General features: G+C 35.5%; 1 protein-coding gene across 1 annotated transcript in view; it reads left to right on the top strand.

Annotated features, from left to right (window-relative positions):
• DMD (dystrophin) overlaps positions 1-23437 on the top strand; it is a 2517447-nt gene that overhangs the window by 2180929 nt on the left and 313081 nt on the right. The window contains exon 59 of the mRNA XM_012638704.1: positions 16196-16342. Coding sequence (XP_012494158.1) covers positions 16196-16342 — 147 coding nt within the window. The remainder of the gene's footprint in view (positions 1-16195; positions 16343-23437) is intronic.

Below are 23437 nucleotides of genomic sequence, written 5' to 3'. Positions count from 1 at the left end.
TCATGCTTGGCAATTACAATATTCAAAATTTAGCAGTTAACATTGACACCAATATTATGCTTTTCACAACTTTATAATAACTAAGCTAAGCAATGGCAGTGAATAATTGTTCTTGGTAAACCAATTTTCTGGGTATTATGGGAACAGATGTCCCTATGATACTAATGTAACCCTCTTGTCTTAAGAAGACCTAAGAAAAGAGAACTTTTCCATAATAAGACTTTTCCATATTAATATATTTTTGTTATAATTTATATTTACTATAGTTTTTCTATTAAAAACGTCTTCCACAAGCAGTGCTTCTCACATTTTTCTACTTCAGTTCTCTTAATGTCCAAGAAAACATAGCCTGACATACCCTGCTTCCGCCTGCTTACCTCCTTTTTCCACAAACGTGAAATTTCTTTGACGGCTCTTTTTTGATTTTTTAAATCTCATGTCAATTCTGTGATCTTCTCCATAATGCATTCATTGTGTTTTAATAGGAAGATGCTTTCTTTCCAAAATCTTAAGTAAATGAATCCTCCAGTACATTCGCATATGGGTATGAAAGCATAATATGAGAAGCGTGATATGAAGGATTGCCCAATTTGTGGAGGCTTCATCTTTGTCCATCAACTCCTTTCTTTTATATACACAGACACAAAGAGTAGACCCTTGCTATTTCAAATTTCTCTTTTGCAGTTTCATCTGATCATTTTGACCCAAAAGTTCCTTGACTTGTAGCTCTTTGCAATTTCAAATGTATTCTTTGAGGCTTTTGTGCGTAGTCACTTAACTAATGACTTAACTGGTATTTTATGTTAGGTTCCCTAGAAGCAGACCCTGAGAACAGGGGTCAAGGTGCATGTGATTTGTGGAGGGTGTGCCCTCAGGAGAAGCCTGTATGGAAGTTAGGCAAGCATAATGGAGGAGAAGAAAGAGCCCAGCAAGTATGCCGTCTCAAATGAAATCTGGCTTTGAGTCCTGATCCAGAGGGAAAGAGCCCTGGACACAGCAGAGTTGTCATTTTATACCCTCACCAGTTATTGACTGTGCCAGTGATGTGCAGCTAAACATTCATCAACTTGCTCTTAGGTGGAATGAACCCTGGTGTGTAGCGTTTTCCAGTTTTAGTGGTATAAATATGCCCATTATTGCTAATTTCCAGCTACCAGCATGATGTCACTGAATATGGAATTGGGAGGAGATGCACACAATTGCCTCTTGGGCTCTGTTCCAACATACCACTGGCTGTGGCCCAGCCCTGGGGTTATAGGTTACCTCCTGGGCTAGGAGGCTTCAATCAGCAGAGATCATTTCTCTGGAGAAGTCAGGCAGCTGTGAGATATTAGTAATTAACAATCACAGTAGCTGGAAGATGGATGCCCAGGCCAGATAAAGTGTCCCCTACAACTGGTAAGTAAACCCAGTAATCCACTCAGCCTTCATATCTCTGCGTGGATTTTTCAGTGCTGTTTTCATTTTATGCATGCAATAATTTTTTAGAAGTGATGACAATTTTGTTTCTTTATGGAAAACCCACCCCCCACCCTGCCTTCAAGCTACTTATCAAAATTGGTGATGGAAGAGAAGAGTTAATGATTAAGAAAATATGGTATAGGTATAGCATGGAGTACTACTCAGCTATAAAAAAATGAAATAAAGTCTTTTGCAGCAACTTGGATGGAGCTGGAGACCATTATCCTAAGTGAAGCACCTCAGAAATCAAAAAACAAACACCACATGTTCTCACTTATAAGTGGGAGCTAAACAATGGGCATACATGGGCACAAAGAGATATAAAGGACATTGTAATCCAAGTGAGGGGTGGGAAGGGGTGAGGAGGAAAATCTTACATATCAGGTACAATGAACACTACTCTTGATGATAGGTACTCTAAAAGCCCCAACTTAAGGCTTATACAAGGTATCCATGTAACAAAAACATTTGTATCCCCTTAGTATTTTGAAATAAAAAAAAATTTTTAAAGAACTAATTTGACTCATATTCAATGTAAAATTGAGGCTGGGCATGGTGGCTCATGCCTGTAATCCTAGCACTCTGGGAGGCCGAGGCGGGTGGATCGCTCAAGGTCAGGAGTTCAAGACCAGCCTGAGCAAGAGCGAGACCCCGTCTCTACTAAAAAATAGAAAGAAATGATCTGGACAACTAAAAATATATATATAAAAATTAGCCAGGCATGGTGGCACATGCCTGTAGTCCCAGCTACTCGGGAGGCTGAGGCAGAAGGATCGCTTGAGCCCAGGAGTTTGAGGTTGCTGTGAGCTAGGCCGACGCCACGGCACTCTAGCCCGAGCAAAAGAGTGAGACTCTGTCTCAAAAAAAAAAAAAATGTAAAATTGAAGTGAGTATGGTCAGACCCATTCATATCAAGTGTACATTAAATAATTGAGTTAACTTCTGAATTAGGAAGACTAAGGGCGCATTGATTTTCAATGTTTTTGAAAATTGGTCTACATATCATTGTTATGCTTTTTGTTTATAAACTTCAATATTTATTAAGTTTCCATAGTGTGTTGAGCCCTGAAATGTCAAACTCTGTAAACTAGAATGAAACTGGAGAATCTAATACTAAGATAAATTTCTATTTTCTTTTCAGGAATTGATTTTTATGGTGATTTTTTTTCTTCATATAGTTAAGATACTGCCAGTCCTATTTCAAAACATAATTATTTTTAGAAGTTTTGTTCTCTGGGATTTTGTATCATTAGAGCCTCAATGGCCTCATTTAGAACTGTGCCCTAATCAAATATTCAAATTCTATCATCATGATCTTAACATGGCATAAGCAAGTTAGTGAATAGAATGAAGTCAATTTATTGGCAATGTGCGCCAAAGTATAGTAATTAAATAGAAACAAAACTGAATGAGGGTCATTGGCAATATATTGGTGTATTTTTTAGAACGAATGACAAACCACTGCTGAGGTTCCTTTGATTTACTTTTTTGCTACTCTTAAAAAATTGTAACCCAATTTGAGATCTCTACATTGCTGTGAACCTAAATCCTATTAGGTCTCATTAAATAATACCCATTTAATTGGCCCATTGTATAAGTTGCTTATCTGTCCCTAAGCAAGTACGATACATGCAAAAGCATTTAACTTGCTTCTCCCACTACTTGCCAGCTGGCTGTGGGCCTTCACATATTTCTAGCAGGGACAGGGCTAAAGTAAGAGAATGGTTCATTGTTCTAGACCTACACAAACCCAATATACTAGAATTGCCAGAAGGGTTATCCAATACTATGGTGACCTTTGTACATCCAATAAAGCATAAGGTTAAAAGAAATATAGACTAAACAAATGATTGTAAGTTCTATTGATCCTTTGGCTTACACAGTGAACAAAATATTATCTTTGGAACTACCTCAACATTTTGTTATAAAGGTTAAAGAAAGACGTTTTCACATTTTTCTCCATGTTAAAATTGCCTAGGAGTTGAAATCTCGAATTCTTAGTGAGAAGATTTTTTTAAAGATTAAACCCTGGAGGTAGGAGGAGGGGACAGGTATATACACACCTAATGGGTACAGTGAGCGCCATCTGGGGGATGGACACACTTGAAGCTCTGACTTGGGTGGGGCAAAGGCAATATACATAACCTAAACATTTGTACCTTTTAATATGTTGAAATAAAAAAAATTTTAAAAGATTAAATCATTTTTCCCACAAACATAGTATTATCCTTTAAATAATCAATATAACATCACTCCCACAGACTTTTTTTTTTTTTTTTTTTTTTTTGAGACAGAGTCTCATTCGTTTGCCCGGGCTAGAGTGAGTGCCGTGGCGTCAGGCCAATCACTTTTTTTAAAGGGTAGATTTAGCAATAACTGAATTTCTTTTGAAATAACATCTGAGTACATTGATTAGACAGCTTGACACTTAGACACATTTGTGTAAGTAGGAACTCATTCATTATCTGCATGTACTTAACTGGACATTGTCATGATAGCAGTTGTCATAACAGACTATAACAGGATATGAATTAATATATTACCTTAAAATATGATCAGAAAAATCAGAATAATATCTTGAAAGTAGAAATTGTCAATTATATGGTGAGAAAAATGAAAAATTGTAAATAAACTCTTGACTCAACCTAAGAAGTTAGATCTTTCACACACACATATATACACAGAGGTAAAAATAACAGCTACTAATATATCTGGAGAGCCAACATTGCTTAGAAGTGAATACATAAGACTTTCTTTTTGGCCTCAGAATATGACGAAATGAAAATGAACAATTACTTTTAAAATTTACCACTCTAATTTTTAAACATGCTATTACATAGACTTTAATGAAGAAAATCCATTTTATGTTCATTTCATTTGACTTTAAGTAGTTGAATATCTTGCTTTTTTTGTTTCATTTGTAAGAAATAAAGCCATTTTAGAAAGACTTAAAACATTAATGAGGTTCAAGAGCTACAATAATCTGAAAATAAAACTGGATATTAAAGGGCATTTTGCAATCCTTTTTAGCCCTCTTCTGTGTATTATTTTAATCTCAGGTCTAAAAAAGTTTGCATTCATCTTTGATTCATTTCTGCTTTAGTATTTCTAAGTTGATAATAAATGGAAAATCAAATCAGCAAAAAATCCATTTTGTTTCAATAGTAATTGTGTTCCCCATAGAACCAAAATTAAATAAATGTGCCTAGTATAAAGCAAACTAGGTGTAGCATATTGCTCGGGCAACTCACAACCCTAGACTCCTCTATTAATCATTATTCATACATGCAGAGATAGGTTAATTTGTTTTAATGGGAAAAAGAATCTCTTTAGAATTGGCATATACAATACCATACTTTGTCCTGAATTTTCTTGGTCAAAAATATTGCATTTTATAGCTGTGGATACATTTTGGCTTGGAATTTGTTTCTTTATAAGCCTATATAGTAACAGTCATCATTTAAATGAAATAATATCCATTAGAGTTAAGCTGCACAATCACAGAGACTTAGTGGATTTTGTGTACTGCTGTCCCGTCCCGCGGGAGAATCAACGCGAGCCCTGGAGGAAGAAGTGGGAATTGGGAGGGGCAGGAGACACAAGAAATGGAGACAAGAGTCTGATCAAGTCTCGTTTATTGGCAGTAGGGCAGAGGCTTAAGTAAGGCAGAAAGAGGAGGTAACAGTAAAGGGGCGATGCTTTCCGAGGCTCTGGCTTTCCAGCCCGGGGATTTCCATATAAGGAAACTCTCCGGCGGCTTTCAAGGGCTACGTCATAATGGGTAAATAGAAACTTACAAGCTAGCAGGCTTAGTCGTCCATCTTAGATGAATAGCTGCCGGGCCTTATGGCTCCGGACATACTGCCATATCTCCAGAGCCTGGAACACTCCCTGGCATATAATAGGTACTCAATATTTTTTGGAATAAATGAATATATAAACAAACATGCATAAAAGCATGGGACAAAATGTTATCTTTCAAATACATACAATCCTTAAAAATTATTCTACAGATAACTTGTTCCCATTTGCCACCACCCTATTTCTGGCCATTGTTACTTCTTGTCTGTATCTACAAACACTCATTACCACTTATTTCTTCTTTCCACAATGACCACAAGCTTTTACTGATCTACTTGAGATTTTCCAGGTGAACATGTCATGCCTAGAGGAATATGCTTTTTTTCTGTTGTTCTCCTCTGTGGGTGAATTCAGTCACCTAATCTACTCAAGGGATCCCTCCTGACCTGCCTCAGCATCCTTCTTTGCATTTTCCAAACCCACAATTTCTCAAAGCATAGACCACATTGTTTTTTTAACAACCCACTAAATTGTCTACCTCTGCTAATGACTGTGAGGCTATTGAGGGTTCCATTTTCCTAGTGCATGGTAGATATATGCATAGTAAATAATGGATATAAAATAAATGTTTTCAAGTGAGTAGTAATTTAATCTACTAGAAAAGTTGCTAAGAACATGCCACTTCCCTTTTGCAGAAATCTCCATTATCTGCATCTCAAAGGCCAGTCATTCAAGACTCACCACGATCTTGCTCCCAGAAAACACCCATGATTCATCTTTTACAATGGCACCATATTTCAAATTATTTCAAATAATTTCAAATTATTAAAGACTATTGTTCTTCCCCAAACACATATTAAGTTTTAAGCTTTCCTACCTCCCACCTTTTATTCAAGGGTAAACACGTATCTTTCCTCCCCACACCATGCTTCCTTTTTCTTTATCAGTTTCATGTAGCCACATCCTAATGTCTAGTACAAGGGGACCTTAGAAGGCTACATGGTAGAGGAGTGAAGAAAGACAAGTTTCCCCTGGGGTGATGTGAGAAATTGGCTCCAAAGAGGCAGTTACCTGAGAAAGGATCTTACTTAGCCTATGATTTGCTCATGAATTTATTACCCACTGTTCTGTGAAGTCTCTCTGGACTAGCCTGAATGGGACCTTATGTGACTTTGTATTCCCAACGTTGCCTGACACAATGCTTAACTGATTGTAGGTGGACTAAAAGAAGTAGCCCTGACCTTCTCATTCATCTTTATAGCAGTCCTGAAGTGTCCGTGTTAGCATTCCCTTTCTATACAAGAGGAAATGCATGGAAAATATTTGTAAATTAACTTTGTTATATTCTAATATTTGATGATCTCTTGGCTCATATCATTATTTAAGTAATTTTCTTTAGTGTAAAACCCCAAGAAACGGGAGAGAGGGAAGGGGAAAGAGAGAGAAAAAGACAGATCATCTGTGATCTCAACCTAAGCATCTATAATCCTAATTCTTCCAAGGGCCTCTTTTGGGCAAAGTAGAAAAAAGCACTGCTTCCTTCAAAGAGATCCCCAGTCCTGTGCCAGGACTCAGTAATTCAGTAATAGAGCCCAGGTTGGATTTCAGTTGGATTTCACTATCTAATTCTCCATGGCAACCTTGGTATGTAGTCTTCTAGTCTTTTTATGTATAAATATTTTAAGGCTTTTATTCAGTTTTGTTAAAATGCCCTCCAGAAGGTACACCAAGTTGTATCACTACCAGCAGAAAATATTTTCCTTAAATAAGTTACTGCCCTTTTTTTCCACTTGCTTTATTGTTATGAAAAATCCCTGCTTGATACCAAAAACTGAAATGTTATAGTCTAGCTCAGAGAGTTAGAAATGCTTCAGAAATTAGCACATGCTCCAGTACAAAATAAATCAAGCAATAGATACAAATAATTCAGGTATGGAACTTAAAGGAAATGAGCAGGTTTCTTTTGTTTGGGAACTTGGTGTCAGATATCTATAGGAAACTATGTTTATAAAGAGATTTGAGAATAGCTATTGGTCTGAAGTATTAGTAATTAATGCAGAAGTGCCTAATTCTCTTAACTGCTTATTTTTAATAAAAATGTATTGAGGGATTATCATGTACTAGGTGAAGGCATATACTAGTGAAAAAACATAATATAGAATTGCCTTAATGAATTTTCGAGTCTCAGGCAGGAGCAGACGATGAGTGAATAAATAGGCTAATAAATATTTACTTGTAAATCATTATCAATGTTAAGAAGAAAATAGGGTGCTGAGAGATAGATAAATAAAGGGGTGCTTGCTTTAGATAGGGCAACTAGGGATGGGCTCTCTTTAGTTGTCACATTTAACTGAGATCTGAAGTATACAAATAGGACCTAGCTAGGCAGTGAGTGGAAATGTAACACTTCATGCAGAGAGAACAACATACGTTAGGGTTCTGAGTCAAAAATAAGCTTGGTGAGTTCTAGGGATTCAACATCTTCTAAGTTCAAGTACTAAGTTGTAATCTCTGTGTTAACAAGCCCTCACTTGATTATGATGTACACTATTTGAGAATCACTACCTTAGACTGATGTTTTGAGCTATATAGGGGAGGGAGAGAGCAAGACAATACCTCTACTCAAGGGTAATGGTATCAGCAAATGTGGAACAGACCAACAAATGTTTGCAAGTCCAAAAAACTTGTTAAATATAAAATTTAATCCATCTAAAATAAGTCCTGAATTTTAAGATCTATGTCCCTGTGGTTGGTGTTTTTATGGTTTATGAATTATTACTTATTTCTAACGAAGTTAATAGATTTCATTAGCTGCCATTTTGCTTTATGTTTTGTCACATTTAATTACAATTTTTTAGAAGGAAAATGTTGGCATTTTTTTCTGTTTCCTTAGCAGCCTAAAACACGGTATGCTTAAATGATTTATTTATACTCATTAGAAACCTTTTTATTTTAATTGTGCATATTTTGCATTTAGCCTCTGTAAAACATTCATGAACTACCTTTTTATTTGTTTTAACTGTGTCATTAGAAAGCTATGGAAAGCTTGACATGTTTTTGTTTTGGGGGGGTTTTTTGTTCATTTGTTTGTTTGCTTTCTTTCCTTTAAAGGGAAAATAATTAGCGATCAGAGTTAGGATTACGGAACAAGTTCCCAAGGAAATTAAAGTAATTCTTTTTTTATGTTTTATTAATTTTTTATTTTTTTAAATTGTAGTAAACTACAAATTACATAAAACTTACTATCTTAACTATTTTTAATTGAACAGTTTTGTGGCGTTAAATACATTCATATTGTTGTGCAACCATCACCACCATCCATCTCCAGAACTCTTTTTATCTTATAAAATGGAAACTCTATATACATTAAACAGTAACTCCCCATTCCCTTCTCCCCCCAACCCCTGGCCATCACCATTCAATTTCCTATCTATATGAATCTGACTACTCATTTGTATGTCTTCTTTGGAGAAACATCTATTCAGATCCTTTGCCCATTTTTTGCTTGGGTGATTCATTTTTTTGCTATTGAGTTATACACAGGATTTCTTTGTATATTTTGGACATTAACCCCTTACCAGATGTATGGTTTGCAAAATATCAGTTGCAGTTGCTGCCTCTGTGTTCACTTTGTTCTTAAAAGTAAAAACCTTACCTTTGTGATCAATGCTATATTGTTTCTCATTTCCAAACTATGTATGTGAAGGGAAAAGGAACACACATAGAACAGAAAGAATATAGACACTATTAATATGGTCAAGATATAATTCAGCTTTTATTTTAAAAACATTGGGATTATAATCTTCATAGTGAAGCCAATGTCCCAAAAGATGAAGAATTATGATCAATATAAAGGGGGAAATGTTAAAAAAGAATTTATGCTTTTATGTTTGGGTGTGCATTCTTTTTAGATCATGTGAAAAGAAACCAGGGATCATTATGTGGGTTTTTTATAAAAATGACATAGCAATTAATTATTATCTTTTAATGCCAGAAATTTGGAAGTATGCTGAGTCTGAGAGGAAACCATAGTTAAAATATAATTACTGATAATTACTTGGGAAATAAAACCCCTAAATTTCTTCATACCTACAAACTTCACATAGTTTTCCTAAAATCTTTTTTTTTTATTTAACCTTCCTCAAATCGTCCTGATTATGCTACATCTAGGTCATTAGTTCTGAGTCTGTTTCATTATTTATGTCCTTATTCTGTTTACTCATCAAAAGTGATCATGCCCAAATATGAACATTTACAAGAATTGCCCTGAAAACTGAATGCAAGGAAGACAATGAAAAGAAACTGCATAATATATTGCCTTCAGGCTACCACAATAAAAACTGATGCTGGAATGGAATACAATTGTGCATCTCTATTAAAAAGAGTACATGTTTCAATAGCATAATTTATTGTCAAGAATGTCTCTACCAGAGGCATAAGTGATACTAAAGGCAGAGTATCTTAGCTCCACATAGTCCCTCAGAATTTCAAACCAGGGACTCAATTTTGTGGAGAGGGTGATGTGTCCCAGTTTTGTTGGAGAGATATGAGATAGCTTCATATTGTTAGTAGTGAGAATTCACATAAGAAGCCTCTTGAAATAACACCAAAAAATAAGTACCTAACATCTGAAGTTCAAGGGTAAGGGAGATTGGGAAGTTAGAGTGGAAGTTAGTCTATGCAGTAGATGCTGTTGGTGCCTCAGCCAGATTCCTTCACTGGGCAGGCGCACCCATCACCCAGTGACTCTGAGTGTTGGCTGCTGAAAGCTCATAGGTGTACCCCTTTCCAGCAAACCTCCCTCAATAAAAAGGAAGCTATCTTGACTAGCTAGCACACTACACCACCCCTTCCCCGCTAAGACTACCAGGGGTACAAAAGGACAATCCCTTTGTCTCAACATGGGACCTGCTATGGTATAATTTGTGCTCTATAACTTCCCATGGGGCCACACTCCAGGCAAGACTACATCCTTACTTACTTCTCTTGCCCTGTTTTCCTGCTTTTCTCACTTCCCTTCTTTGAAGAGGGCTCAGACGCTGTTTCTCTAAAACCTGGCCTAAGGTAGTAGGAATCTGAGACAAAAACTATACCTACATTCTGGATACCACGCCAGGCAGGAAACCAACCAGAGTAAAAAGCCAAGAATTATGGATGACAATGGAAGTCTCCAAGCCTGATGCATTTTATGAAAGACTTGCTTACACCTCACCTTGTGTTTCTTTCTAGTTGGTCCAACAGCATTTGAGTAGCTCATTCCCCACAAGTATTTTAGAGATTCCAGTAGGCCTCTGATCCTCTGGGCAAAGCAGGGTATTGTCCTTGACAGTCTTGGCCCCATTAGGATGAAGAAGCTATAAATGAAGAAGCTATAAAACATAGCTAGGCTGTACCTGCCCACTAATTCCTGGGTTACTGGATTCTGTGAGGGCTTCCCTGAGCCACACATAAGAGCTGCAAGACGAGTACTGAAGACCTATATTTGCAGGACATGATTTCTATTTCCTCCTTCTCAGCTTCTCATGGCTAACCCAGCATGAAGAATCCTGAGACATTTCCTACCACCTCCTCTTTTTAGGCTATTTTTCAAGAGTCTTGGTTCATAAGCATTTGTTAAGTAAGGTTTTATTTTAGAGAGAAAGCTAGTCACTACTTAAGTAATATTTGTAATGCAAATTTTTCTGCCCTAGAATTATAGCCTTAGAATGACACTTCACTGTTGTACCCTAATTTTGAATTCCTAGTAAGAGAAATAGGACCTCTACAAATTAGGAGGTTAAGATTTCAGGAGGAATGTTTAACATCCCTAAGGAGGGAAGTTTTTCAGACTCTCAGTAGCACTATTCATATGTAAATAAAGCAATATATATATATATAATTTTTTATAAATAAACTCATAAATAGCAAATCTGGCAGAGCTAATTCGAGCATCCCAGACTCTCCTCTCCCCCTCGCTTGCTTGTACAGCTACTCCTGCTGTGGCCTTTCTTGGATTATCCTAAACCTCCACAATTGACTCTTCTGCTTTCTCTCCATCTACAATCTTCACTTTGCTTCACTTTCATCCTAATCCAGTTTAGATTCCACAGTCTGTTTTTCAATCACATTGAAACTCCCTTATCCTTAAGTGTATGTGTCACAATCATTTGACAAAACCCCAAACCCGGATCAACTGTTTTCTCCATGCTTACATGAAACACTCTTGGAGAAAGGGAGAAATTTGGGCAGATTGGTTCTGCCAAAACACTTTGATCCTCAACCTCAAATGGGCCCTCAGCGGTGTCTGGTAACCTCATTACATTTCTTAGGTCAACTCTCTCTTGCAGTCTTATCACAGTGATTCAAATGTTTCCACTTACCCTTAATTCATGTTTTCATTCAGTGAATATTCATTGCACACCATGCACTGCACATTATGCCTTGCATTGCACACTACACCAGGTCTGTTGCTTTCTATTTCCCAGAGAAAATAAAAGCCCTCAAAGTCTAATTCTCTCAACTTACTCTTTCTAGCCTTCCAAACTGACCTTCTGTGCTTTGCGGTAGGGATGGTCTCTTAATTGTCAAGTCAAAATTGCTCCCTCAAAAATAACGTTCCCTAGTTCGTAGACAATTCCTTTCTTTTGTTATAAAAGTAGTTGATGACTGTAATTCTAAATATGTATTTGAACAAATCCTTAACCACAGAAAGATAAGCAAAGATCTGACAGGCAATTTAATTTTATGAAAAGAAGGAAAACTTGACATATCAGACTTATATATTATTCTAAATCAGTACTTTTATATCTATAATCAGACAACATTTAATGAAGTGAAAATTCTGCCTGCGTGAAACTAGTCATAATAAAATTAGACTTGGTTTGCTCTTTCATGGAGAACATATTCCAGATGTTTAAGTGATTCAAAGAAAACCCACAGCATAATGGCTCCCTTCAGTGTTTTCTCACTTACTGCTTCCAAACTAGAATAAAATCTAATGCAATCCTGGTGTCATTTAAATAGCATATCATGTTGCTCAGAGTCAGCTGTACTTTATGACATTTTATGTATAGTATTTAATAATTTAAACATAAATTTATGTGTTAATATTAAAAGCTCTAAGATGTGAAATATAGCCAAACCCAATGTTGCACCTATTTAAATGGCACAGTACCTGTATTCAGCCTTTACGTATGTCTTGTGACTCCGCCATTAGGAGGACATACTTCTTGTTACGTAAACTTCTGGGCACTGCTAGCCTGCAGCAGCAAAGTGTACAGTTCAGCATCCTTGGGTAGTATGGAGCTACCACCAAAACGCAGGCCAAATGCCAAAGTGAAGATTGACTCGAGCATTTTTCTGCCTCCTTTCTCTTTTCATCTTTTCCATCGGCAGTAATCTCCTTTCTTCCGTCCTCATGTGCTTAGTGCCCTCATGATGATTTCTAGCTGGCTAAAGTCCTTCAGTCTGCTCAGGCCCATCAAAATACCTCCCCAAAGTGAATCTTTGTTTCAAATTATCTCTTTATCAACTCACTTCTCTCCAATGAAAGCTTCTATTATCAACTATCTCAACAGAAATTTAGGCTTTCAGATTAAACTGAACATTTGGAATTTTTTTCTTAATTAGTGATAGTACTAGTAGCAGTAGCAGTGATAGAAAAGTAATAGTAGCAGTAAAAATTTATAAGAGATAGTCTCTTTCCAACTCAATTAGGACCTATAGTTCAACAGTTAATTGAAAAAGTCAATTAAATGAGGGAATCATAAAAAATATGGCTTAAACATTTTATTTTAATTTAAAGTAGTCACCAAAATTTTAATGTTGCTTGGAAGTTTTTTCTTTGAGTGTAGATTCACTGATTGGAGTTCTCCATAAATCACACTGCTAATATAAACTTTTGATTTCCAATTTCAGTGTCTTTAATGTAGAGAAAGTTCATCAGGAAACATGAGGAGCATTCTGAATACAGAATCCTTCTAAATTTTTAGGGTTGTTTTCTAATCTTTTACAGTTGTCTTGTCCATACCTACTTCAACAATATTTATTTTCTTTTTTCTTTTTGAAGCAAATTTCCAGAGCATTTGACCTGTTTTTTATAGAAATAATAACTTTTTCTCTTCAGACTAATATTTCTTGGATTTAGGAAATCTCTAATTAAATTATGTAATTGCAGTACTAACTGGAAAAACAGGTTTTGAGAACATACACACAACTGACAACTCAACTAATGAGAGCAGAAGGGCCACGTGTACTGACAGACACCTGGAACATTTTATTTAGAGGCTGTTAGAGGCTCCCATCAGTGTTTCACAGAGGGAATGAAGACTTTGACTACTTTGGTGAGTCCTAAGTGGAGATCAGTTCAGAAAACTTCAACTGTCATTGCTTGACAAGAGCAGAAAAGAAGAAGCCACAAGATCCCATGACATTATAGAGTGGAGAGAGGGAGAAAAGTAAATTAAGAAGAAGAAGAAGGAGGAGGAGCAGGAGGAAGAGGGAGAAGAAGGAGAAGAGGGAGTAGGGAAAGAGAAAATGTTGGGATTAATTATGAGTACTGAAACTTACATTTGAATCCCCTTCATCCTCTAAAACACCCATGCGGATTTAAAATGTGTGCCTGGAACTTCGGGGGAGAAAGTGAAAATCAGAATATTCTCATAAGAGACATTTGAACATGTACATAATGTAACCTAAAGGGAACTGAAATCTAGATATAACTTAACTGGATGAATCCCCAACTTAATGGCTGAGAGCCTTGCTGGTAAAGGGCGATGATTAGCACAAAGGGCTCACCTGCATTATTGAAAGATTCTGCCTGCCAGCCTGCCCTTTCTGAACTGGTTCCTGTTTATGATAGCCCCTCACATAATATTTATTTGTGGTGACTAGAAATGCAGGTTATTATCCAGAGGAGAACAGTTTCATTTTGTAATCATTGTTTTTGTCCAGGTTTCCCCATTGACATTCAAGAAATCTGTTTTCTAACCTTTCTATTATGCAAAACAAAATTATTATGGATCGTTTGCTTTTAGAGATATGCATTCATACATGTGGATTTAAACCACCTTTCTCCATGGGCACTTATTCTGATTCTTTTAATCCATGTCTTTACTCATAAAGAAATGAAATAATAATATTTACTATCAAGCTCTATAAAACTTAGTTTTAGACTGATTCCAATGACATTCCACTGACATGAAGTTGAATAAAGATGAATACATCACATATGATTTTTTTATGTGTGTGGTCAGAAGGGGCTCTTGTTTGTTTCTTTTTATCAATATATATTCACATACTATAAAATTTACCTTTTAAAGTATACATGGTTGTGCCACCATAACCACTAATACCAGAACATTTTCATCATCCCCCAAAGAAACCCCATGATTTTTTAATGACCAATTTTAAGACTATACATTCAACAGAGTGTCACAATATCTTGTCTAAAAACTATATAAGGCTCTTATAGTCCATACAACACCACATTTTAGTGGTGAGGTATTCAGGTTGATTTGAGAGGATAATGCCATTCTTATTTTGATTGTATATACTGGCTCCTTCCATCTGAAGTGGGAGGAAATGCAAGGATTACAGTTGAGGTCAGAGTAAGCAATGGTTTTTATCAACATAGTGAACCAGACAGAGAAATAACACCTGCCCACATCAAGCAAGTCAAAACAGCACATATAGTCGAGTAAGTGATGCTGTCCTTGTGCACAGACATTACATTACACAAACTGTTCTCCTAAGTGAGGGAATTTGTTCCTTAGAAAGAGCTCACTGGAACATTTGGACGTCATGCATCACGTTAAAGATCCATAAATGCCATCTCAATGGGGTAGATATGATGCATGATAATATCCTCCCCATATCTGCACAGGGTTCTTCTACTCAACAGATTGTCATGATGCATTGCATCAGAGACTCCTGCTCTAGTGCTTTACAGACAGCTGAGAAGCCCCACGGGAGGCTTCTGAAGTCGTTGCTACAAGAACTAAAGTACCAGGAGACCAGGATGTCATTCTTAGGACTGACAAAATACCCTACTCCCTAAATGAAACTATTTATTACATGGTTGGCACAAAGTATGAATGCCATATTTTAAGATTGAGTGTATCTTTGTATTGTAAAAAATAAAGATCCATTTCTGATTGTGAGATGGGTAGAATTTGGAATCTAGCAGCACTATATTTTTCCTGTTACTTTGTCAATCCACAATTTCTTTGGAGAGGTGTCAAATCCGTATATTTATCCCAGCTTTCTCAATTTTTATCCATGGGACCTTGGCAAAGTTCAACCTCTGCAAGTTCATTTTCTCATGTGTAAAAAGAGAACTACTAGCCTCATAGGGTTGTTGTATAGGAATAAAGTAAGTTCATGTGTGGATAGAGCTCATCATATCATTAGGCACCTAAGAAGTGCTCAATAAGTAAAAGTTATTATTCATCCATTAGCAGATGTCTATTGTAATATCACCATAATAGAGTGTCTTAGTCTGTTGAATCTGCAATAACAAAAATACCATAGACTGGGTGGCTTATAAACAACAGAAATTCATTTCTCACAGTTCTGGAGGTTGGGGAGTCCCAGATCAAGGCACCAGCAGATTTGGTGTCTGGTCAGCGCCCATTCCTCATAGACAGTACCTTTTCCCTGCATCCTCATATGGTGGAAGGTCTCTTTTATAAAGGCACTAATCCCAAAATCACCTCTCAAAAACCTCCACCTCCTAATATCATTGCCTTGGAGTTAAGATTTCTTTTTATTATTTTTTTTAGGACTTCAACCTATGAATTTGGGGAAGGACACAAATATTCAGACCATAGCATAGAGCAAACATCATTGACTACATCCCAAACAGAATGAGATATACTTTGTAGTTCCCAGGTGTCGATGTTTCTTTGTTTTAAATGTTCTTATCTTCCAATTTGCTCCTGACTGTTTCACACAGGCACTTCGAGGAGAAATTGCGCCTCTTAAAGAGAAGGTAGGCCACGTCAATGACCTTGCTCGCCAACTCACTACGTTGGGCATTCAGCTCTCACCATATAACCTCACCACTTTGGAAGATCTGAACACCAGGTGGAAGCTTCTGCAGGTAGGCACGTTTTGAGCATTGTTGTTCCTCATTACAGGAAAATAATATGCAGATAAAGCTTGTTTGTAAGGAACAATAAAAGTAATTTTTTTCATTTGATTTTCATAATATTTTGTGAGGATGGGATATTTTATATTATTTGTTAAGTTCATATATAAATGTTTTAAAATTATTAATATTAATTTTGAAAATGGCTAAAAGTTAGACTTTAATATATCTTACAGTAAACATGGAAGATAATGCCAAATCATGATAGAAGAACTGAATTGCTGTCAGGCAATTCCTTTGTAGTATTATTGCTTGGATTTTTAAAGCATCTTTCCCTTTGTAATCCTAATTTGAACAAAATTTAGTTGTAAGATATGTTCTAAAATCATTTAAAGAAAGAGCATCCAGTCACAAACCCACCCATGGAAGTTTTCCATAGGTTTTCATTATAAATATAAGAAATGTAAGTGTGCTCAAGGTCACACTTACAAGCTGTGGAGACCTTGAACAAGTCACTTAACCTTTCTGTGCCTCAGTCTTTCATCTGAAAAAAATTGGAATAATAAAATTCTCCACAATATCAGTTTATCGTAAGGATGAATAAGTCAAAATAAGGGGGCAGTGCTTGGAACAGAACCTGCTACATGGTGAACACTCTATAAATTATAGCTCTTTGTGTTAGTAAAGATTATTATTACAGTACTCAGGTTTTGAAATTTGACTTACTAGCTGCATGATCGTGAAGCTACTGGTGGTCTCAGTTTCCTCATCTCTAACATGGTTACTGTAATATTAAATGAACTAATTCATGTAGAGTTCTTAGTACAGTATCTGGCTCCTAGTAAGAAGTGAGAAAATGGTTGTAGCGGTGGAAGAGGTGTGTCTTTATGTTCAATATGAAAGACACTATGTTATATTCCCAAACCCTAATATTGATTTAACCATAGAATTAGAGAATAATTTTCTGTCCTTTTCCAATTTCATAGGATGCAGATGGTATGCTCCTGAGGACAGAGAGGAAACTGAGTTTAAAGCTATTTGATTTTAATGTTTTAATAAGAAAAATATGATAAAACAGATTACTTTTCTATTGGCAGTTCATTTAGGGGTGTGATCAAAAGTCCTGTTACAGAACTGATAGGTCTTTGGTAAAAACAAGTTCCAAATTCTAGACCTCTTGAGATCTCACATAATTTAATTCTTGTTGTGATGGATAGTCTGGAAATATTTGTATGATAGATTGTTATAAGTGGCATTGACTAAAGCAAGGCAATATAGTTAAGTGATTATATGCCTTTCTCTGTCTCTGTTTGCTCCATAGTGGTTGAGTACTATTAAAATCTTACCAGTTTCATCCTTAGTATGTTTTTCATTTTAAGCATAAATAAGAAGAGTAATAAATGTCCAAAGAAAACCAATGGCTACATTTGTACCATTCAAGCACTCTTGAAACATTTTTTATTTTAAAATTTCTTTTAGTGAGTAAAATGTAACATTTTCTTTCAGAATGTGGTAAAAGATTTGTGACAGCAGCATGTAAACTTAAAAATGAGGTCAAAAGATTATGTTGATGGTAAAAGTTAAAAAGAATCCGTGCTAAGTGATCCATTCTATTTGCACTATTTATTTAAATGTAAGGTATGGAAAGCTATTAATAGCTCAATTTTTAGCCATTCTTTAAAACAAATAAGGACTTGGTTATAAGTACAGGGAAATACATGCAAGGAGATAGTGTGGTATAGCAAAAATAGCATTGGAATGAATATTTGGAGGCCTAACTTCAAACTTAAGCTCAGCCATTATTTGACCATGTTATTGTGGGAAAGCCATTTAACCTCTTTTAGCTTTGATTCTCCTCCTGATTTTTAAAGTGAGACAATTCATGTCTAAAGTCACATCCAGTTCAATCCTATGATTCTGTATCTGGATATCTGGAGGAGATAACATGTTTGACAAAAGTTAGTTTAGAACCAATGAAGGTGCTTCCTCTATTCACACTACAAACGTGGTTTGTCGAAATTATGTTTCTCCATGTATAATTCAAACTTTTAAATCCCTCATTCCTAAACCCACATATACACAGTCTTCTCCTATCAAACAGTTCAACCCATTTGTGGTATATGGTCTTATTGTAGCAAATTTCACAGTTCTGTTTTTGAACATGACCTTAAGAATATGTTCAAAATGTGTTTTTGGCAGGAAGCTGATAAATCCAAGGTTTTGGTTTGCACATAACCAAGTCAAGTGGATTTCATTCTTTGACCACAGTTATAACCACTCCACTGTATTATGAATTTAAGTTCTTGTTCAGAAAGGGAACAAAGCAAGAAATGAGGTTCATATCAAACAATTTTACTTCCATTACTGGAAGAGCAACGCATATGTCCTGTCGAGAACATTTTCTATTTAGAACAATGTATGTGAAACTAAAGCATTATCCAACATCTGTGGTGGGAAATTTGAGCCCACCACCATTATGACATCATATTTCTATAAAAATAAAGAATTTAGTCATTTACAATGCTATGTCAGTCCCTATATCATGATAAAAACCAAGTAGGAGTTCATCTTTGCTTCTGTCTGCTAAGACAAAGAAAAATCGAGAAATAGGGAGCTGGAGTAGTGGGAAGGCAGATATAAACCTGAGAAGAGAAAAAGAGTCTTACATTTGGGCAAAATAGTGTAATAGAAGGAATAGAGTTACATACTATCAGAATATCCTGGGTTTGGTTACATGATCCATTCATTTTGATTTTAAAAGAAAGCCATGCTGAGGTTTTTTTTAGCTGTATGCAATGTCAGTCAAAATTGCAGAAACAGCTATACAGATGTGATCATCAACAGTAAAGTAAGCTCCAATCACAATTTACCTATACATAGAAATGGAGTGTATAGAGAGTTACAAATTTATTTTGAATCTACTAATAGAAGTATAAAAGATGTTGGTTTGCCTGTTTGAAACTTTCTGTGGGAACAAAATCCTATTTCCTTCTTCAAAGTGGACACATTGGTATGCACATTACTACCTGACCATTTAACGGTATGTTTATGATGTAGGACACCATCATTCTTTGCAGTTACAAAAAGTAATCATGTCCATACTATTATTTAATAGTCACAATATTAAGTTATGTATTCTGATTATGATTATGTATTATCATTATTCTCTTTTACAGGTAAGGAAACTGAGTTTTAGAAATATTAAGTGCCACAGTCACGGTCACATAAGGACATAACTTGTATCAGTTAAGATCTGAATCAGGTTTTTTGAACTGTGACTCCCATGCCCTTTTTGTCTCCTCTTTTCAATATCCTATTAAGTTTGAACTTAACAAAGCAACACAGATGTGAAATATCGTACTTTTTCCATACTTCCCCTCTTTTTTTTTAATGATGCTCAGATATATTAACTTTGAAATCTTCCTTTACAAACCAACAGATTAATGAGCCCAGTTCAGTGCATCCCTTAAGATCACACTTGTAGTTTCAAATGTAAAATTTTAAAGCATTATATTCCTCATTGCCTTGAGAACTCAGCAATTGTACTCACATCAACCAAAAGTGATTTTAATGAATTAGTTCTCAAATCAGAACCAATGCTAACATTTGATCAAGTAAAAATTAAAAATGAATATCAAAAACAAATGGGAAAAAATTAGAATGATGATAAACCTTTCTAATTTTGAAACAATGCACACATGTTGAGTGGTATAGTAAAGCTCTTTATTCACCAAGCACAAGTAGTATGTGAAGGAATATCCTACCATTTCTCTGCACTCACGAATAACCTACAAATAGCAGAAGCTACAAAAACACTTTAACATAAAGAGTACATGCTTTATTGACTGTAGGAATTTATGGGATATAAACACTTGACAAAATTTGAATAATATGAAGGCATTTCCAGGTATAAGATTCTTTAAATATGTTAAAGAACAGCATCATGAATTATGTATGCTTTTTAAAGATTTCCTAAGATTCTTCCAAAGTCATGCAGACATCATTATATTCCATCTGCATACCCCTGTGGTAACTTTCTGTCACAGGGATCTAAACCCTCATCTTTTGCACATTCCATTCCTTCTTTCATTTTTTTTCTTCTTCTTTCATTGTATCATCATCGATTGAGCATCTACTGTATACCAAGCAGACATTGTATTTGTCCTACTTGGTCCAAGGTCATACTGACCAAAACCCCCATTACTGCCTATGCCATCTTAAGAAAAGATTTATAGATGGGTTTTCTTTTATTGCTTCCCTAATGTCCCACCTTCTCTTCCTTTCTGATGTTATGAACAAGAAATATATATGCTATTATAACACTAATACTGCAAAAGCAGTAATTTTTCAGATTTCTGGTTTATAAATTTTTCAATAATTTCTTATTGGAAATTTGTTCTATACAGTCATAGCAGTAAGATTTGGGAAAGGGCATGGTATCATAGTTAGCTGACCAATAGGAGTATTTGTGTGGCTTCATTTAAAAAAAATTGAACAAAAATATTTTAATTAAAAAAATTAAAAATTCCATCAGGGTGGTTTATGTTCCTTATTTTAGTGAGATGGGTTTTCTAAGCAGGTCTTCTATCTGTATATAAGTATGTTTGTCCTTATCAGCATAAGATTTGATCCTTTAAATGTGCTAACAAATTTTGAACATTTTCCTCACACTCTTTTTAATGATCCAATGTTAATCACTTTGCATTATGGGGTCATTTCTAGGCAGGGAACCTAGAAAAGTTGTATCATCCACTCTTACAAATAGTGTGGGCCTTTTACTAACTAACTGAGGGTAATAAGATGGCATCCAATATCCTTCACTTCAGTTTTGCCAAGGGTTGGTTCTACTGATGTCTTCTTAGCATGTCCTTCTTTGACTTTTTCTTTAATGAGACCTAAAATGATTCTGCTTGTGGTTAGACCATAGAACTCAGGAAAAAATGGTTAAGTATGAGGCCATTCTCCAAGAAAATATATTTTCCTACATCAATGATGCTCAAATTTTAGCAAGCATCAGAATCACCTGGAAAGCTTGTTGAAACATAGACCACTGGGCCCCACATCCAAGGTTTCTGATTCAGTAGGTCTAGGGGTGGAACTTGAGATTCTGTGTTTCTAACAAATTCTCAAGTGAGGCTGATGATACTGATTCATGAGACACACTTATGTTAAACACTTGTGAGGTACAATCAAGTTTAAAAGCTAAAAAAATGTGACTTCTGTAAGACACTGTAAGGAGTTTAGACTCTGATTGGGGAAATTAAGTATAATGCCATGCAGAAAACTCTGTATTAGAGGAATGTTATAGTTCTATGGAAGCACAGAGACCCAAGCACTTAAATTTTTTTGAGGTAGAGAGGAGGGCAAAGAGAAACTTGGAGGGTGAAGGGAAACTTTAAATAGTTTCCCAGAAACACACTTTGCTGCTATATGGGTTTATACTTATTATATTTCAAATCACATGGTCTAGAACTGTGCTGTACAATATGGTAGCTACATGTGGCTATTGGTCCCTTGAATGTAGCCTGTCCAAACTGAGATATGTTGCAAATGTAATATACACATCAAGTTTCAAAGACTTAGTGAAAAAAAAGAATGTAAAGTATCTCATTATTTTTATGTTGATTACATGTTGAAATGACATTATTTTTATATATTTGGTTAAATAAAATATGTCATCATAATGAATTTCACTCATTTCTTTTTTATGGTTATTCAAAATTGGGTATTTTTCTTGAAAATGAATGAAGCGAGCCTGTTACTTCAGCTAAAACAATTGACAGTGTTTGTTTCTTTTTACTCTTTTAATGTGCCTGCTAGAACATTTAAAACTGCGTATGTAGCTCTCTTTATATTTCTATCGGGTAGCATTGGCCTAGAAAGTTCTCAAAACCTAGCATGGGTAGGGATCACCTGCAGAGCTTGTTAAAACCCCCTTAAAGATTCAGTTAAGTATTGGATGAGGCCTGCAATTCTGCATTTCTATCAAGCTCCCAGGAGATGCTGTTTATCTGTGACCACATGTAGAAATTCTTTTCCAAACTACAGATCATAGAGGTTTACAGTGAGATGTAAAAATATATTTTTGCACCCAGCATTGTCTGGAGCTTGAATACAAAATTTCTTGCCCATATACCATGATTTTTCATAAATAAAGCAGTTGTGTTACAAAACTCCTACGGATTTTTATAAGCTGGTCACTTCTTTTCAATTAACAGATACTAAGCAGTACTTCTATTAGGTTGTAATCCTCCACTTTTTGGAATTTTAACAAGGGTTCCACACGGTTAAAAAAATTGGAAGCTACTCCTCCCAAAATATGGCAATAACATGTAGAAAAAACTACTCTAATATATTCTATAGAAAAAAAAACTATAGATTGCTCTTACAAAAAAATTCCCACTATAATATCTAGTCTGACGTGCCTGCTGGCAGGAGTTGTTTAAAAGCTGAAAGTAAAGGAAATGAAAAGAACAAAGAGGAAAAAAGAATGTATTTGTTTTTGAAAGGTTGGGTCACAGAAGGATTTGTTGATATTAGCAATAGAATGACCCGTGAAAAAAGGACAATTAAGTTCCAGGAAAACATCTTTTCAGTAAGGAGAGAACAGTCATTTATGCTTAACCTCAATTGTGTTAGAAACAAAAAAAAAAAAAAGGAAGTGAACAAGATCCTTTAAAGAATTGAAAAAGATGATATACATCTAAATGGCCAGGACAGTGACCACCCTTGGAGGATACAGGGGTCAAAGTTCACTGTTGAGCTTAAAAATATTTGGTTTTCAATATTTGTACAGCTACTTGTACTTTGTTCAAGAGGAATGATACTGAAATTGCCCAGGTAACCTTGAAAGGAACATGGCCCAGATATTCCAATCTGTCCTTCTCACCCCAAAAGAACAGTCTGGTTTTCAAGGGCATTTTTTTAAAAAAAGGAATCAAGATATGTGGGACTATGGGGAGGAAATGATTGATGTATGGAGTGTGATGAAAAAAATATATGAGGTACAAAATGAGAATGAAGCCACCAGGAGTCAAAAAATATTTGAGGTTAAGAGAATGAAAAGCATATTATTTTTTTCAGATATTTTATAAAGTGAACGTAAAT

The sequence above is a fragment of the Propithecus coquereli genome, unplaced genomic scaffold, assembly GCF_000956105.1.
Source record: "Propithecus coquereli isolate 6110/MARCELLA unplaced genomic scaffold, Pcoq_1.0 Scaffold132, whole genome shotgun sequence".
NCBI lineage: Eukaryota > Metazoa > Chordata > Mammalia > Primates > Indriidae > Propithecus > Propithecus coquereli.
Note: the sequence above shows the minus strand (reverse complement) of the source record. Positions and strands in the feature narration are given on the sequence as shown.